The sequence below is a fragment of the Pseudophryne corroboree genome, chromosome 9 (assembly GCF_028390025.1).
Source record: "Pseudophryne corroboree isolate aPseCor3 chromosome 9, aPseCor3.hap2, whole genome shotgun sequence".
NCBI lineage: Eukaryota > Metazoa > Chordata > Amphibia > Anura > Myobatrachidae > Pseudophryne > Pseudophryne corroboree.
In genome coordinates this window covers 263,179,759-263,199,142 of record NC_086452.1, presented here as the reverse complement: position 1 = coordinate 263,199,142, position 19,384 = coordinate 263,179,759, and the positions used below count along the sequence as shown (strand labels likewise).

General features: G+C 39.2%; 1 protein-coding gene across 3 annotated transcripts in view; it reads left to right on the top strand.

The window, feature by feature from the left end:
* Positions 1-19,384, top strand: part of DDR2 (discoidin domain receptor tyrosine kinase 2) — a 429,134-nt gene that overhangs the window by 327,477 nt on the left and 82,273 nt on the right. For all 3 annotated transcript variants that reach the window (XM_063940268.1, XM_063940269.1, XM_063940270.1), the window contains 3 exons: positions 2,647-2,845; positions 9,770-9,990; positions 14,091-14,218. In XM_063940268.1, the coding sequence (XP_063796338.1) occupies positions 2,647-2,845; positions 9,770-9,990; positions 14,091-14,218 (548 nt within the window). The remainder of the gene's footprint in view (positions 1-2,646; positions 2,846-9,769; positions 9,991-14,090; positions 14,219-19,384) is intronic.

Here is a 19,384-nt window from a genome sequence, read left to right as displayed (position 1 = left end):
ACCGGGACTTCAACCCAGTTTTTTTTTTTACCATGGTCAAACACCCAGCAACTTTGGTCCAGGTTGACTCTTTCACACAGGAAAAATAACCGGGTAGAACTGCTTCACTTGGTAAATTGATTTTCTGTGTGATATGGGGGGGTCTGGCTGAGATCAGCAAATGACTCAGCACTGAAATCCGGGTAAAGGAAGGGATTTAGGGAGTTTTTTGTGTGAAAGTGGTATTACTGTGACAAACAGACTACATGATGTTTCATTGTAAAAAAAATAAAAGCCTACCATTGCCTGTATATGGGCAGTTCTAAGGCTTTTTTTTAGGCTTTGAATGTTTTATTGTCTATTTTCTATACTGGTGAAATATATTGATACTGGCCGATGCATTATCACCATTTTATATTGTGATTTTTTTTTTTTAATCTTGCCCAAATCCTAGATTATTAAAATACTGATTACTGGTGCTTTTGTCGATTTTTTTTTTTTTTTGGAAGTTTAGTTAGTTTATATCAGGAAAATACGAAGCTCAAGTAAAATTATATACTAAATAAATACACCTGTTTTAGGATAATGTGCCACACAGCAGTAAGTAAGTCTGAAATTCCTTACCAATGGAAAGGAGTAGCTGCATGTAGTAAAATCAACAATGTTTGTAGCTTATTGTATGTCAGCATCTTCAGTCAGAATGTGTAAGACTCTGCTGCAATAAACATGTCTTGTCTACTGTTTGCTGTTAATTAGAGAGAGTCTGTAGCCAGAAATAAATATGGAGATCGCTATTAACAACAGCTGCCAGACTTGCATTATACAGATAACTTGAAAGTAGTGCCACATTACAAGGAAATCCTGGAACTTTGAGCTCCTTTGCATTGCCGTCTGCCAGATTAGCAGCTGCAGATAAACACTATTCTGCCATCAAGGCTTTCTGTGCACATTCACTTTTGGAGGTACTGGCATACCAACTCCAATGTGTGTATGTGAGGCTCTGACCCATCAATGAGAGCACATGAGAAGATCTGTAATGCTGACAGTTGTGTGGTTAGTTTAGACATAGCCCTTTTAACTTCATTTAAATCTTCACAGTACAAAGGTGAACCTTACTACGATTGGTTTTGTTCTTCAGAATATTGGGGGTCATTCCGAGTTGTTCGCTCTGTATTTTTTTTCTCGCAACGGAGCGAATAGTCGCCAATGCGCATGCGCAATGTCCGCAGTGCGACTGCGCCAAGTATATTTGCTATGCAGTTAGGTATTTTACTCACGGCATTACGAGGTTTTTTCGTCGTTCTGGTGTTCGGGGTGTGATTGACAGGAAGTGGGTGTTTCTGGGCGGAAACTGGCCGTTTTATGGGAGTATGTGAAAAAACGCTACCGTTTCTGGGAAAAACGCGGGAGTGGCTGGAGAAACGGAGGAGTGTCTGGGCGAACGCTGGTTGTGTTTGTGACGTCAAACCAGGAACGACAAGCACTGTACTGATCGCAGATGCCGAGTAAGTCTCGAGCTACTCAGAAACTGCACAGAGAAGTATTTTCGCAATATTGCGAATCTTTCGTTCGCAATTTTGATAAGCTAAGATTCACTCCCAGTAGGCGGCGGCTTAGCGTGTGCAAAGCTGCTAAAAGCAGCTTGCGAGCGAACAACTCGGAATGACCACCATTACTTTAAATGTCACTCAAATGTCCGCATACAAAATCCCTTTTTAATTTAGTTCTAGTGACGTTTTGCACGAACCTGCCTGGGCAATGCTAGGTACTACAGCTAGTATTCTATACAAAATACAAATGTAATTGGAAATTTCAATGGAAAAACAGCAAATAATTAAAAGAACACAGCACTTTTACAATTCATTGAGTATTTTATAAGAATATAATCTTAATCAAGGAATCTACAGTTAAATAGAAAATAAATTGCAGCCTAAATGGGCCCCTGAAAGTGAGCAAGGGGACATATGAAAATACCGTAAAGTCTACTAATCCTGTCAAAGACGGGCACTGTTCAAGTTTAGCAATCCATTAAGTGAAATTGCAGTATGTTTCAGCACCCGGGCAGGATTTTGGCTGCTTTCCTGATAATGTGGTCATATGGCTCTATGATGATAATAATGCTGATTGAATGAGCACATTTATACAGTGTGAAACCGGTTTCATTTTATAGTCTGTGATTTTTTTTTGTTTATACAGTATTTCACTTTGTATCTTACAAAATATTTATTATATAGTGTATAAATATATAAAGGTACACGCACGCACACACAGAGTTCCATTATTTTCTTCAGTCGTTTTCATAATCATTTCTGTGTTTATGCCAATGTTTATTTGTTTTATTTGTTGTATGTTTTGCCTTTTATTGTGTGCAGATTAAGGGGTCTATTTACTAAGCTTTGGACAGAGATAAAGTACCAGCCACTCAGCTCCTAATTGTCATTTTTCAAACACATCCTGTGACATGACAATTAGGAGCTGATTGGTTGGTACTTTGGCTCCATTCAGCTTATCTCAGCCCAAGGCTTAGCAAACAGACCCCTAAGTAAAATATGTTCTTTAACAGCAGCAAGGTCTCAAATATAAAGGTTGGGTTTTGGTAAATTACTTCACTAGTTTGTTCTCCTGGCCCTGACAAGGGTTATTTTATATGTTCTTATTTCGTCCCAGGCCTCCAGACGGATGCTGGATGAGGAACTGACCGTCAGCCTCTCACTGCCCAGTGACTCCAATACATACAATGCAAATCGAAGACATGAATCTGTGTCAGCCAGCGAACATGAATCCAACTCCACTTATGATAGGATATTTCCACTTGGTCCAGATTATCAGGAGCTCACAGCCCAAGCGGTGGTAGAGGAAGAGGCTGGTAAGAAAAAGCACTGTTGCTAATACAAAAATAATAATAATAATAATAATAATAATAATAATAATAATAATTATTAGATATTTTTTGCTCAATGGCAAATATTAGATTAAAGGTTAACAACTGCAATCACATGAAAAATCATTTTTTTTTAAATCACTTTTTTCCACACCTTTTAAGCTTATAGTAACTATCTACTATTAGTTAGATGTCATGTGACTACCATGGCAACCACAGTCTCATGACAAATAATGTAGTGAGCAAAGAGGCTTTGAAGCACCATTTTAGCATACTCATTCATGGCATAATCTTCCCACCACTTGTTCTTCTGGCTTTGTGCACATGGAGGGAGGACACAGATTTAGGAGTTATGTGTTTCTCTTCTTAAGAAGCCTGACTGCTGATTTATTCATGCTGAGACACTTAAATCTCTTCTGCAGAGTGATTTTGTAAAGAGAGGGCATCCTAGAAAAAGCATAGATACGTGTTAAATAAATGCAACATTTGATGTTTAAGAAAAAATAATTAAAGAGGAATTGCAGTTATATTATGTCATTCTTGGAGGTTGATTTAATTAGACACAAGGGAGTGAGATGCCACTGAAATGGAGTGGAAATGCTAGAAAGGGCACCTCATCTCACAGCCTGATCTTGCTCCAGACCCATGTTTTTTTTGTTTGCAGGCTCATCGAGCTGTGAGCAAAAATCAGCCAGTCCGGAGCTACCGTAAGTGTGGCATATACAGTAGTACACAGGTTCTCAAACTCGGTCCTCAGGACCCCACACGGTCCATGTTTTGCATGTCACCTGTAGATTCAATAAATGTGACAGTTGGTTATTACCAACTGTCACATTTATGTCACAGTGCAGCTGCTGGGTGACATGGAAAACGTGAACCGTGTGGATTCCTGAGGACCGAGTTTGAGAACCACTGCAGTAGTATAATTGAATCAAGTCCTAAGTATAAGATACTTTAAAAATTGTACAGCATTGGATCTAAACTACTGTGTTGGCTTCCCACTAATCTGTAAATGTACATTTAAAAAGATCTTTATAGATGTAGTTGAAAGGACCTCTATACAGTATTTCCACAAAACTTTCTTTCAAAACATCAATCCTCCATTTAATTGGGTGTATTACTATGTTGTTGGTTGCAGCTTCTTAGATTATACTAAATCTTTTGCCTATGCTGCTATAAATAAAAAAGCTGGAATGCCACTTCTCCATCTGTACCAGTAGATTTAAAGAAACTTTTTTTGTGTAAAAGAGTTCTCATCTTTTTACTTTAGTGTAAAATAATGCACATTTATGCATTTACATATACTCATCTGCCCAGTGACTCAACTCCAACCACTTAAAGAAAAAACTTGAGTAGCGTTGGTGATGTGGCCATCTTGGCCCTACAACTCACGTACTAACCTTTACAATACAAAAGAAGATTCTTATATACTATACTTATTAGAGATGAGCGGGTTCGGTTCATCAAGATTCGAATCCCCCCCCCCCCCTACCCCGAAGTTCAGCTATTTTACACGGTTCCGAAGCAGCCTCGGATCTTCCCGCCTTGCTCGGTTAACCCGAACGCAGCCGAACGTTATCATCCCGCTGTTGGATTCTTGCGAGATTCGTATTCTATATAAAGAGCCACGCGTCACTGCCATTTTCACTCGTGCATCGGAGATTGAACGGAGAGGACGTGGCTATGTTCTCTGCCTGAAAATCTCCATATCTGTGCTCAGTGTGCTGCAAATATCTGTGCTCAGTGTGCTGCAAATATCTGTGCTCAGTGTGCTGCAAATATGTGCTCAGTGTGCTGCATTTTGGTGACCAACAGTATATAGTTGTACAGTACAGTAGGCCATTGCTGTATCTTGCAGCTCTGTGTCACTGCAAGTATCCATTCCATATCTGTGCTGCATTTTTGAGAGCAGTATATATAGTAGTACAGTGCAGCATTTTGGTGACCAACAGTATATAGCTGTACAGTACAGTAGGCCATTGCTGTATCTTGCAGCTCTGTGTCACTGCAAGTATCCATTCCATATCTGTGCTGCATTTTTGTGAGCAGTATATATAGTAGTACAGTGCAGCATTTTGGTGACCAACAGTATATAGTTGTACAGTACAGTAGGCCATTGCTGTATCTTGCAGCTCCGTGTCATTTCAAGTATCCATATCTGTGCTGCATTGTTGTGAGCAGTATATAGTAGTACAGTGCAGCATTGTGGTGACCAGTATACTACAGTACAATAGTCCAGTGCTGTTCTCGCTGCTCAGTGTCAGTTCTCCGTAGTATCATCAGTGCTCAGTAAAATCAGTGCTCAGTATAATCAGTGATTGATCAGTATAACGAGTTCTCAGTATAATCAGTGCGCTGTTAGACGTACGCCCGTTTTCCGCCATTAGTGCATTGGGATTTAGACAATTGATGAAGTTATTGTGTCCCCGGTACAAAATCCCATCTAGATTCCACTTCACTAGGCAGGCGATAGCGAGATTTTACCAATTAATATCAGTGATTTATAATTAATTATTAATCACAGTGATCTTGCCAAATGATTCCAGTGATTTTGTTATTTTCTTCCAGTGATTTGGACCAATAATACCATTGATTAGAACGAATAATTCCTGTGATTTTGTCATTTTCTTCCATTGATTTGGACCAATAATACCATTGATTAGACCGAACAATTCCTGTGATTTTGTCATTTTCTTCCAGTGATTTGGACCAATAATACCATTGATTGAACAAATAATTCCTGTGATATTGAGGTGTTTGTGTCACTTAGCTTAGCCATCCAGCGACCACAGTGCACCTCTTTTTCTCTTTTCTTTGCATCATGTGCTGTTTGGGGACTATTTCTTAAGTGCCATCCTGTCTGACATTTCCGTATATGTCCAGTGGTACTGCCATTTGATATAATTCCCAACATTACTGCCATATAATTCCTATGATTTTGTAATTTTCTTCCAGTGATTTGGACCAATAATACCATTGATTAGAACAAATAATTCCTGTGATATTTAGGTGTTTGTGTCGCTTAGCTTAGCCATCCAGTGACCACAGTGCACCTCTTTTTCTCTTTTATTTGCATCATGTGCTGTTTGGGGCCAATTTTTTTAAGTGCCATCCTGTCTGACACTGCAGTGCCACTCCTAGATGGGCCAGGTGTTTGTGCCGCCCTCTTGGGTCGCTTAGCTTAGTCATCCAGCGACCTCGGTGCATATTTTAGGACTAAAAATAATATTGTGAGGTGTAAGGTGTTCAGAATAGACTGGAAATGAGTGGAAATGATGGTTATTGAGGTTAATAATACTATGGGATCAAAATTACCCCCAAATTCTATGATTTAAGCTGTTTTTGAGGGGTTTTTGAAAAAAAACACCCGAATCCAAAACACACCCGAATCTGACAAAAAAATTTCAGGGGGGTTTTGCCAAAACACGTCCGAATCCAAAACACGGCCGCGGGACCGAATCCAAATCACAAAACCCGTGAAATTTCCGGTGCAAATCTCTAATACTTATGCACTTCACTAAATTACCTTTATTAAGATATTCCCCACTGTGTATGCGGTGTTATCTTGTACCCTTATTAAGATATTCCCCACTGTGTATGCGGTGTTATCTTGTACTAATATTTTGTGAAAGTTGATTTCATAGCAGAAGAGTTCAGACAATACCTTCTTTGCATTCTGTATTTGCCTAAAATTTTCCTCACTGTATTGAGAAATTCACATTTTGAGGAATATAAAAAAAGGAAATTAAATGGTGTAGACTGTGACTTGCCGGCATTGGCAAGTTCTCTGCGAGTCTGCCCAATGTTTTAGAGGAACAATCATGTAAAAGGCAAAACCAACTTGGTAATCTGTTATAAATACCTACTTAAAGCATTAATCCCAGCATTTCCACCATTGGAGGTGGTGGAGATTGGGCATGAGCCACTGCTTCTTAAGTGACTGTCCTCACCTTGTGGGTTCACATTTACATGTAATAGAGTGAAATGCTCTCCCTTGCAGTATCCGGTCTTTAGGTCGACTACTATTGGTCGACATGGTTACTAGGTCTACATGACAAAGGTCGACACATGAAAATGTTGACATGAGTTTTTTTGTTGTGTTTTTTTATAAATTTTCATACTTTACGATCCACATGGAGTATGATTGGGAATAGTAACCTGTGCAGACGCAGCGGTAGTGGAGCGAGAAACCTTGCCCAAAGCATGGTGAGTGAAGCAAGCCACGCGAGGGGGACATGGTGCACTAATTGGGGCTCCCGGTCACTTTACAAAGAAAACAAAACAATTTTCTTTTAAAAAAACCCTCATGTCGACCTTTTCTCATGTCGATCTAATTACCGTGTTGACCTATTTAAGGTGTCGACCTAGTCACTGTCGACCAATAGTGGTCGACCTAGTTACTGTGGACCCAACAAACCACAGCCCTCCCTTGCAGCTCTTGCACTACAAGGCTGCATTATCAATAGCTAACAATTCCTCTAAATATATCTGCTCTGATGCATACACTCCTGATCCAACCTGATCATGAGGGAAAGGGAAATGATCTACTCTATACCTTTCACTTTTATTAAGTGATGGCACCAATATTAATTATTTTTGATGTTTTAATGTTTTGCTGATCTAACATTTTAAAATATAATTTGTCAATCTGACAATGATTCAATTTGCTGGATTTATATTCTCTAAGCATGTTATGGAAGATTGTACATTCACTTTTGTGTATCAAGAACATTCTGTTACGGAGATCCGGTGAACGGAGCGGAGGGTGAGAGGTGCACTAGCGCCACTTGTTCACCAACTGTCATTAGGAATCAGCAGGTGATTCTCACCTGTGTCAGCACACTGATCTAAACAGGGTGTAAAAGGGCTCACCACATTGGGCAATTTGTTCATAAAGTACCAACAAAGGAGATTTATAGCATCAGCTTAAAAAGGACCTTTACAATTTTAAAGATCTGCCCGGTTAATTTAACTGGAAGCCCATGTGGCTAAGGATATCAGGTCTCAGGACACTTAGGGCTGATTAGGCTGTGACTTTCTGAACGATTTTAATTTACTATATAAAGGATATTGATACCGGTTAAATCCTTATACATATGAATCATGCAGATATAAGATTTTTAGAAATTGTGGTTATATATACCCAGAAAGTATTATGTTTTAATTTGTTATTATTAAATGTGATTTCTTTTATTCAGTCTGACATTTCCCTGCACTCTTTTTTGCTACTATTCTTTAATGCTGCGCCAAGATCTAGTGTTGTGTATTGGCTGCACCATTAAATCTGTCTAATTCTGAAATTCTTTTCTACTTTGGTAATTGAGGAGATTGCGCAGATAATATTTTTCCACAAGACTCCAAAAAGAGCTCAAATAGCAGTGGTCCTCCTTGCATTGGGGATGCAGTCAACTTACCGACGGTCAAAATCCTGACAACCATTGACCGACGGTCAAAATCCCAACAAGCTTAAAATCCCAACATGGTCAAAGTACCAACATTTAAAATGTCGACAGGTCAAAAAGTCAACATGAGTTCTTCATGATTTTTTAATTGAAACCGACTTGTTCATACTTTACCATCCCAGTGGACCGGGAGGGGGACTGTAATAGTGTGCCGGGCACCGCGAGCCATGCGAGGCGACGCAGTACACTTATACGGTGTCCATGTCAACCTATGTCAACATACACACACAAAACAATGAAAACGTGTGTTGACTTTTTGACCTGTCGACATTTTAAATGTCGGCCTTTTGACCTTGTCAATATATTGACCTTGTCGGGATTTTGACCGTCGGTCAACTGTTGTCGGGATTTTGACCGTCTGGATTTTGATTGTAGGTATTTTATACTGCTCCCTTGCATTGCAGTATGGTAATCACTGTACCTGACGCCAGAACAGGGAAGTGTAGGACAAGCGCATGGTAGCTGCAGAAATGTGACAAGTCAGACCATGGACTTATTATACAGGAAATATACAACTAAATAGTATTATTGATAATGCATGTATTTGCAGATAGATGGTTCTATGCAACACTTTACTGGACGAGGGGGTCATTCAGATCAGATCGCTGCTGTGCGTTTTTGCACAGAGAGCAATCAGATCCGAACTGCGCTTGTGTCTGAGCCGCAATGCACACATGCCTTGGACGGCTACAATGGGCATTGGCGGTCAGTAACGGGATGGTGCGAAGGATCCATTCGCAAGGTGATTGACAGGAAGAGGCTGTTTGTGGGTGGCAACTGACCATGCACACGGCATCTATTCAATGCTGGGAGGGGAGCAGGGGTCTACCTAGCTGCTTGGGGAGCGCTGGGCATGCCCCCAAAATGCCGAAAACGGGTTCTGTGGCGCTCGGTCATGCCCACTCTGCAGATGCCACCCCCTTTCCACGGCAAGCCACGCCCCTTTTTCGGGTCGCACAGGGGTCCCTCTTCCTTCCCCTTCAAAGTTGGGAGGTATGTAACAACACAAAGTACAGAAATTAAAACATAATTAGTGTTTGTGATATAAGCCTATTTTTGCATGATGACTTCTATTTATATGGCCAACATATTAATTTGTATGCCAAGATGGCAACACCTGTAGCCAGTACAAATATTAGAACTTGTTTTGCAGGGCTAGATATTTAAATTAAATCTAAGGATAGATGAAACATATACAGTATCATTCCATGTTTAGTATGGGGTGAAAATAATTTTTGTTCTTCCTACAAATGGTCTTGACTCTTACACATCCTCTGTCAATATTTTAAATAGGACACAATGTGCTCCTTATAGGCAAACATATACTGAGCAAAATAATAAAATACGTTGAGATATACAATATAGATTAGAGAGTTTATTCTAGTAAAAGCTATATTTTAATTTTGTATTACAACAGCTGACAAACACGTTCCTCTACTTTTCTCAGGTAGTTCTGCAGGAAAGCTAGCTCTGCCATCTAACGTTGATGGCGTTCCTCACTATGCGGAGGCAGATATAGTGAATTTGCAAGGAGTGACTGGTGGTAACACATACTCTGTTCCAGCAATGACAATGGACCTCCTATCTGGAAAAGAAGTAGCAGTGGAAGAATTTCCAAGGAAGCATTTAACTTTCAAAGAAAAACTTGGGGAAGGTCAGTTTGGAGAGGTCAGTATATTCTGTTTGTCTGCAGGATCACTTCAGTCAATTTACATAATCTAAACACCATATAAGAATATGAAAATCGCAATCACCCTACTGCATGTACAGTAGTAAGGAGCATATTGTAGTCAAAATGCTTCCTACAGTATAGAAAAAGCTATGAGAAAAGCCCAAGATAGTTATATAAATCTTTCTGAGTAAGAAGTGATTTACAAAACATGTAAAAAGAGTTATGGTTTGGATGAATAACACCCCAATTATCTGAAGAAATAAGGTCAGCGACATTGTTCTTGTAGGTATTCTTTTCTTATTGGGTTGCAGTATTGAACTTTTTGTTGATAAATAGCCCTTTCCGAATGTCTACAGCTCTTTTAATTTTGACACTTTTTTGGTAAACAGTATATTTAGCTTATCATGTCAATATCTCATTTTTGTTCAAAGCTATTAATACTTTTAATAGATTTCAGTATGGGCTCTGTTGCAGTATAAAAAAGCTCTTAATGTCTTGACCTCTAATGTGGGTTTATACTCTTTTGCCAATAATGTGATACAGCTATCTTCTTTCTAAAGCACACTGTGTTGTAATGGAAATGGAAAATAAATTACAGTATAGACCCTTTCCCACAGCTAAAAATGTTATGCTGTGCATGTTTCTCAAAAGAAGCTTTTGTGGCAGTCTATTACATACCATGTTTTCTATAGTATTCCTGGTTTTCCCCATCCATGCTCTATAACATCAATGACAGTATGTTAAGTATGTTATGTTTCTAAATAGCACTGTTGGTCTTGCATTATGAACAATACTGAGTAAATTATCTGTGAACAGACAATGCTAATCTGCTTTGGGGTTTACAATGCATCTTGGGTAGTGTGGCCTGTCTTAAGATCCAATATCACTATGATGATTGTGAGACCATTGTCAGATCCCCCATCCCCCAGCAGTGTTCTGTGTCAAGACCCCTCAATATCTGGAGAATTGACAAAGAGGTTTTTGTAATTGGATTTATTCCAGTTACTTTTAATCCACTAATACTTGACAGTCAGGTGTTCAATAGCAACTAGAAGTGTATTTAAGAAGCCTGAGAGGCAGAAAATCAGAAGAGGAGCACTGTCAGAGTGTCACACCAATAGTCCAACTAACTACCACTTTACAACCAAACACTTTCACTAAATGAAATTGGGCAATTTTTCTCCTAAATTACTCATTGGGTTTGCATCATGTTGGCTTAAATTCATCAGAAATATAAAGAGAATATTGTAGGAGGCTACATTACATATAACTTCTTTGTGTATTAAAACCATTATTTTAAATTGTACAAAGTGACCCTAGAAATTTTGTTTTCTTGTAAACTGTAGCTGGATGGAATAATGCTCTATTGAAAAACCGAATGAGACATCTTTTTGCAAATTACAAATAGCTGCCAACCCGTCCACATGCCAAGGGACAAGTCTAAAGACTTATAGTAAAACAAAGTCACAATCGATCGTACAGGTGCTAGACAATAAATTCAATGTAAACAATACTTATTATTTTAAGTTATCTACCCAAAAGTTCATGTTGCTGCTGATTTCAGCCAAGATCAATCCATGCGGACATCGGCCAATTGATATTGCAACTTTTTGAGGAAAAAAAAAGCACAGTAATTTACTAAACTACCATGTTTTTTTAATTAGAGTTTACCGATGTCCTTCGTATTGTCGGGCAGTGTTTTAGGGGAGATTTTACTAAAAAACACTGCCGGACATGACACAATGAAGCCCGGCCTGATCAGTGAGATTCGTGCAGTGCTTCATTGTGTACAGTATTTAACTAGTTAAAAAAAAAATAGCATGGGATTCCCCCTCCTGAACATAACCAGCCCCAGGCTCTTTGAGCTAGTCTAGGTTGTTAAAATACTGGGAAAAAATTGTGTCCGGGCCAGGGATGAAGCCCGGGGCTATGGCCACCAACCCTGGGCTGTGGGTGGCGACTTCATAGCTTTTGTGTAAAAAATAGAATTCAATATTGTCTTTTGCTGTGGAACTACAAGTCCCAGCAAGCATCCTCGCATGCTGGTACTTGGAGAACCACAAGTACCAGCATGCCGGGCATTAAATGGCCTGCTAGTACCTGTAGTTCCACAACAACAGAAATATTCCAATAAAAACTTTACACACACACCATGACAGTACAACTTTACTAATATATACTTGCACACTCACATACATACACACTCTTATACATACCTACATCCCACGCCGCCATTCACATCCACTTGTCCAGTAGAATCCATAGGGTACCTGTAAAAAAATAATAATATATACTCACCTATTTCCAGTATAAATTGGTCCTCTTCAGTCTATGTAGGCATCCAGGGGTTAAAAAAAAAAAAAAAAAAAAACCCGGTACACCACACTTAAGGGGATCCATGTGTACACATAGATTCCCTTTTCCCGAATGACTGGTCCCCTTGGAGACCCGCCTGCCAATCAGAGAGCACCACATCATAGTGCTCTCCTAATTGGCTTTGCACACGACCTGCCAATCAAGCGAAGCGCATAGGCTATAATGGGTGAAATAAATCCCACTGTACTCTATGGTGGGAACCTGCGGTCTACACCAGATCACAAGGTTAATTGAGCTCACTCTTGTGGGGGTGGCAGCCATAGCCCCGCGCTTCATCCCTGGCCCTTGGGTGCCTGGAGGGGGGACCCCTTTAGTGGGGTCCCCACTTCCTCAGGGAACCCCAGCCAGTGATGACTAGTTGGGGGGGGGGGGGGGGGGGGTAATGCCACGGCTGCAGGGACCTATATAAATGTTTACCCGGCTGCTGCAAGATCTCCTTGACTAGTGGGGCCCGGTGCTGGTTTAAAAAATACAGGGAAACTCCAATGTCCTTTTTACCCTATATTTTTGAAACCAGGACCAGTCCAAGTGCCCGGTGTTGGTTTTAAAAATACTGGGAACCCCTACACAATTTCCCCCCAGTATTTTAACAACCAGGGCCAGCTCAAAGAGCTCGGGGCTGGTTATGTATTTTAAACTCTTTATTACACTTTTAAATAGAGAAGAATACACGGATATCACTGATCCATGCATGAGTCTTCAAACATGCCAGCCAGAAGCAGGTCTACTTGAAAGTTCTATTACTGTATGAAATCCATGCTTTTCTGGCAGTGTTTGGCTATTGTCAGCAGTGATTTAGAATACGAATTCTTAGTAAATTCCTTTGTTGTATGAGGTGTATGTGAAAATCCAACCATGTTTGGACGATGGTCTATTGATTCGTATTTGTGTGGATGACAGTGTATCTCAATGCATACTGGTAGAACTCTGCCATGATTGCTGTTTAGTAAATTACCTAACTTGAATCAAATCAGGAGCTTAGTAAATTTCCCCTTATCATTTGGTAGGAGACCAATATTTTACCAAATGTATGATATGCTGACATAACACTATTATTATTTTTTTTATCTTCATTTGATATATATGGAAGGATGTAAAGCTTCCACAAGGATTTGAAGCTTCTACAATGCATATTTATATTGAAAATAATTCATTATTTTGAGATACCATCATCTGGCCCACCATGAATCAGAACTAACTTCTAATGTACTGTTTACATTAATTTTTTCTGTCCTAGTTCCTGTACGCTTGTTTGTGTCTTTGTTTTACCAATTGTATTTTGTAGTGTAGGTGACACTATCACACTTACAGGCTATTTGGGCTGCTATGCACATAAATATTTGTTTGAATTTCTAAAGACTTAGTTTTTCATTTAATTTCAGTAATCCCACTTTTACATTAATTGTTATTTCTGAAATATACTGACAGTTTATTATAATAAATTTTACTTAGTGGTGTTAAATATCTACATCTCACAAACAACAATCATGGGGTAAATTTACTAAGGTGGGAGATTTTTAGAACTGGTGATGTTGCCCATAGCAACCAATCAGATTATATCTATTATCTGCTAGAAGCAGCTAGATAAATGGTAAGTAGAATCTGATTGGTTGCCATGGGCAACATCACCAGTTCTAAAAATCTCCCACCTTAGTAAATTTACCCCCATGTGCATTATACTTTGTTTAGTTGTATTCTGAACTTTAGATGTTATTTATAGGTTCACCTTTGTGAGGCTGAGGGAGTGGAGAACTTTCTGGACAAGGATTTGATTCTGGACACAAGTATTGGTCAACCAACATTGGTGGCAGTAAAAATGCTCCGAGCAGATGCCAATAAGAATGCCAGGTCTGTATGTAAGTCTCCATCAGCTCATAACAAAAATGAAGTACCTAGTAGACAAGGAAACTATAACAGTAAAACACCAATATTTGATGCAATAGTCTTTCAGTAACCTCTCTGCCTTTTTCACATAATGCATCATATATAAAAAAAGAATTATAATCATTTAAAGAACTAGAAAACTATAGGTAGGATAAATAAATGTAGAAATGCATCCCATAATATCTGTTGAATATGCAGAATCAGGCCCAAATATTCAAGGGTATAGTAATTTTATCAGGACATAGAAACAAGAAGCCTCAGGTTTCATGCAGTACAGGCAGTAATACAAAAGGGGGCTAGGGTAAAGAGTGTAAAATTGTGATTTTTGCATTAATACAGAGTTGTGTTGTTAAATCAACAGTGTACCAGCCACAGTTATTATAGATCTCAGAGGGTGAGATGGTAAGGGAAACATTGACAATCCAAGTTGCTTCAAAAATAAGTCAAGATGGATCTAGAGGGTCCTTCACCTAGCAAATCTAAAACTTGATACTTAGTAGTCCATAGACTTGGAGCATTATGGTGTCTCAATGTCCTGTTGATAGAGAGCTGTTTTGGTGATACGCAAGAGCTGAGAAGTCTGTATGGTTGTTGAAGAAAAGGAGTAAAGGTTCATTACAAAGGCACGTGTGAGGAAAAAATGTACCTCTCTTTTCCTGACCTCCTCTGTTTCTGTACTACCTCATGTGAACAAGTGTCTTTCTACTATCTCAACATGGATATGTCTATGCTACCTAAATCTCAGCTAGACCAAAATAGAATTTCTCTCTCCTCTTCCCAGAGTCACCACCACCCTCCACAATTCCTTCATGTTAATAACACCACAATTTCCTTAGTCTCATCACACATGACTCCACCCTGTGCTTTATTTCTCTTATCCAATCTCTCTTCCAGTGCTATCACTAAAGGGGGGTACTCACGGAGTGATAATCTCAGCATTCTGACTAGAATGCTTAGATTTTAAGCATGATCGCTCCATGTGTACCCCCCACAGCGATAGCGATGCGCTGCCCCGCGCATCGCTATTGCTGGTGCCAGATTGGCCTGCAGGCTCAATCTAGCAGGTTGCTCATTTCACCCGCTGGGTAAAATGAGCACCCCCCCCACCCACCCCCGCACGCTCAGCACACATCACGCTGTGCTGAGCAGGGGAAGAGATGTGTGCTGAGCGGTTCACTCAGCACACATCTCTCCCCGGATCTGCCCGTGAATACGGGCCTTTACACCTTAAAAACATTAGATTTAAAGGAGAAGTGAATTGGGAAAACCTAAGCACAGGTAAAAGATGTCTCCTATTAGGTATAGGGCTAGAGCAATGACAAAGTCCACAATAGTTGTATTAATAGTTGGATAAGATAATTCCTAGTGAAAGATTCCTCAGGTAGAGGTGCACCTCAGATAGTCAAATAAAGTATAGTAGAAAGTAATGAGAAAATGAGAAATGAGAAAAGAGTTCTCGGTTTATTTGGGGACACTCTTGAAATTATGACATTTAAAAATTAACCTTTATTAAATTGATTAAAACAGATAAATAGTCCAAACACAAACAAAGACTGACATCAATTTGTAACTTAAATAAAAAGTTAGCTTGTAGTATAATAAACTGAGCGAAATATCGGTCAATAGAGTCAGACTGATATAAAGTGCAAATACTGGTATCAATTAGTCTAATAAGGTAATTAAGGTAGTTTGTAGTACCAATACTTGATAGCAGGCATGTGCAGTTCACAGATTCACATACTGTAGCTAGTATTCAATAATATTAATACCAAAAAATCTGAAAGATATAGTTTGAAGATTCACACAACTAATATCTGTTATCACAGAAATGGATCAAATAAGAGCAAATAATGATTGATTATACACAATGTGTTATTGTCTAAACCAACAATTGCCTCATTGTTCAGTGTGAGAGGGAAATATATATATATATATATACAAACAGAAAATTCAGCACTCACCCTAGCAAGCTCACTTATCCTTACAACATCAATAAATAAATGATGGGGGTTTAGTTAGTGAATTGGCCAATGCACGGAAGCTTGCAAACCGCTCGCCAAGTTACCCCACCTTCATGCAGGTCCTACACTATCACAGAGTCTTAAAAATTAAAACCTGGCAACTGTATCACATAATATAACTGCAAATATGCCCACTAGGTTTAATGTGTACCTGCCACATACCTTATGGCTTTTAAAGCTACACTAGTCACCTGACACTGGCTGATAAATTACTAAAAAACAGCTGACACAGGTTTAGAACAGTTGAGTTTACATAGGGGTGCATGAAAAGCTTGTGGCCACAGTTAATAAGAGTTAACCAAAGATTAACTCTGAAATATACAAACAAATCTCACCACCCCAGAAGCGGGGTGCAATGTCTGCAATCACCACTCATAGGGTGGGGTGCATGTAGCCCATGGCCACCTGCTTAAATATATACAAACAGAAAATTCAGCACTCACCATAGCAAGCTCACTTATCCTTGTGTATATATATATATATATACATATATATATATATATACACACACACACACACACACACACACACACACACACACACACACACACACACACTACAAATAAGCAGTTCTATGCTGTGACATTTGTCTGTAATTATACAGTGTCTTAATACTGTATATGAGAAATATATGTAACAGATACTGTTTCTAAATAGACTCATTTGTATTTTAACCACCTGTGCAATGCTGGGCACATACTACACAATTATATGCCAGATTATCTGTCAGATCATCTGGCTGGTTGGAATGAAAATGGACAATTACTAGACAATAACCATTTGCTCCCAAACACTGGAAAATGGTCAAAAACTGTAATTCATACAAATTGGTTACATCTGTGATGTTAAAATTTGTCTGAACGACAGGCTTTGTCCATTTTCCAATGTTTGGGAACAAATGTTCAAATGTGATTTGCTCTCATCCACTACCAGATTTTCTTTCCAACCAGCCAGATCTGGCAGATTATCTGACAGATAATTGTATAGTGTATGCCCTGCATAAGGGTTAAAGAAAAAAAGACACTCTTGTGTGCAGTACACAATGGGGGTCATTCTGAGTTGATCGCTAGCTGCCGTTGTTCGCAGCGTGGCGATCAGTCAAAAAAAACGGCACTTCTGCGCATGCGTATGGTGCGCACTGCGCAGGCGTAAAGTACTTTCACAAAAGCCGATGCCGTTTCACACAAGGTCTAGCGACGCTTTTCAGTCGCACTGCTGATCGGTGAGTCATTGACAGGAATGGGGCATTTCTGGGAGGTAACTGAGCGTTTTCCGGGAGTGTGCTGAAAAACGCAGGCATGTCAGATACAAACGCAGGCGTGCCTGGGGAAGCGGGGGAGTGGGTGGCCGAACGCAGTGCGTGTTTGTGACATCAAAACAGGAACTAAATAGTCTGAAGTGATCGCAAGGTAGGAGTAGGTCTGCAGCTACTCTGAAACTGCTTGAAAAGATTTTAACCCCGTTCTGCGATCCTTTCGTTCGCACTTCTGCTAAGCTAAGATACACTCCCAGAGGCGGTGGCTTAGCATTTGCACTGCTGCTAAAAGCAGCTAACGAGCGATCAACTCGGAATGAGGGCCAATGGGCAGCTACTGTTAACTGTGTGCTAAGCATTACTACAGTGAGTGAGCGTGTTCTAGCAATTGCATAACTCCTAGAGACAATAGAGACATTTACTGCTGGGATCCAGCTGTAAGAGAGGCACAAAGAAAGAAAGACTGGGGGGCTTCTGAACTAGAAAAGATCTGTCTCCACTCATTTCACAGTGACTTGCTGTAGTCACTGCTGACTGCTGTCCAAGCTCTGAAAACCCCCTTGAATACACCTTCAGCTGAAGAGTCCAGAATGTGTCTGATAACAGATCAAAGGGTATGCAGTTAATTTCCCAACTGATCCTATTGGTCTCCATACCTTTGTTGCAAGGAGGTTACTGATTGGGTAAGGGTTATGACAATATTTGATTGCCTATTTGACTCCAGAACTGAACAGATCAAGAGAGAGAATTCTACTAAGAAGGAAAAATGACCTATATGGGACCTAACTCCTTCCGGCTATTCTAATTCACTAACTACAGGAATCAAATGGGCTATTGCTAAAGGAAGAAATCAATTAGAACAGTTATACAGGCTCTTTACCAGGATTGGGTACAGATGTAGAGACCACCCAATCTACAACTACAAAGTATCAAACCTGGAATAACAGGCCAATCAAAAGGTGACACCAGTAAAGGAATTATGAAACTTTTGAAGTTCCTTAACGATATTGAACAATGAAGTCTGCATCAACAAAATGCATTGGGTGATATATTGTTTGAGAATACATTGAAACAAGAAATTAACTGTCCAAAGTCTGCCTGCATTAGGGCAATTTTATATGCTAATAGAAGCTGTGATATTTTATTATCTTAATTTTTTGTACAAAATAAATCGCTATATATATTTTAAATTAAATTTTATTGGGTTGTACTCAATTATATGTATGACATCCCCAACGTCAGCTGAGTTTAAAGAATAGCCACCCCAGGAGAAACACTATATATATATATATATATATATATATATTTAAAAAATAGAGATAAGGGCGCCTTCTAGTGTCTAGATAAATATATATAGTGTATACCCATTGTGAAAGGAAAAGTGGACACTACTTATCTGGGGCATGTATTTCTCTTCGGTCACGAGACCAATATTGGTACATAAAAGAGATAAAGGAAATATAACATAGCGCGTACTGTTTTTATACCATTAATCAGCAAAAATATGGTTGTATATAAAAAACCTTACAGGGATGAACAAATCCCATAATTTAAAATCCACAGCCAGGGATAAAAAGGTTTTTACAAATTTTAATACAACACATAAAAACAAATAGTAGAAGTGTGAGTGTACAAGATATAAAATTCAATCAGGCTTATCTGTCCACATGGAAAACTGGTATGTCAAATATTTTTCATATAGACTATACAAATAGTAACAATGCAAACGTACAAGAAATAAATATATATTAGGCTTATCTGTCCTTATAGGAGGTTCAGGTACAGCAGTCCCAACGCGTTTTGTCAATATTCAGACTTCATCATGGGGATCATATATATATATATATATATATA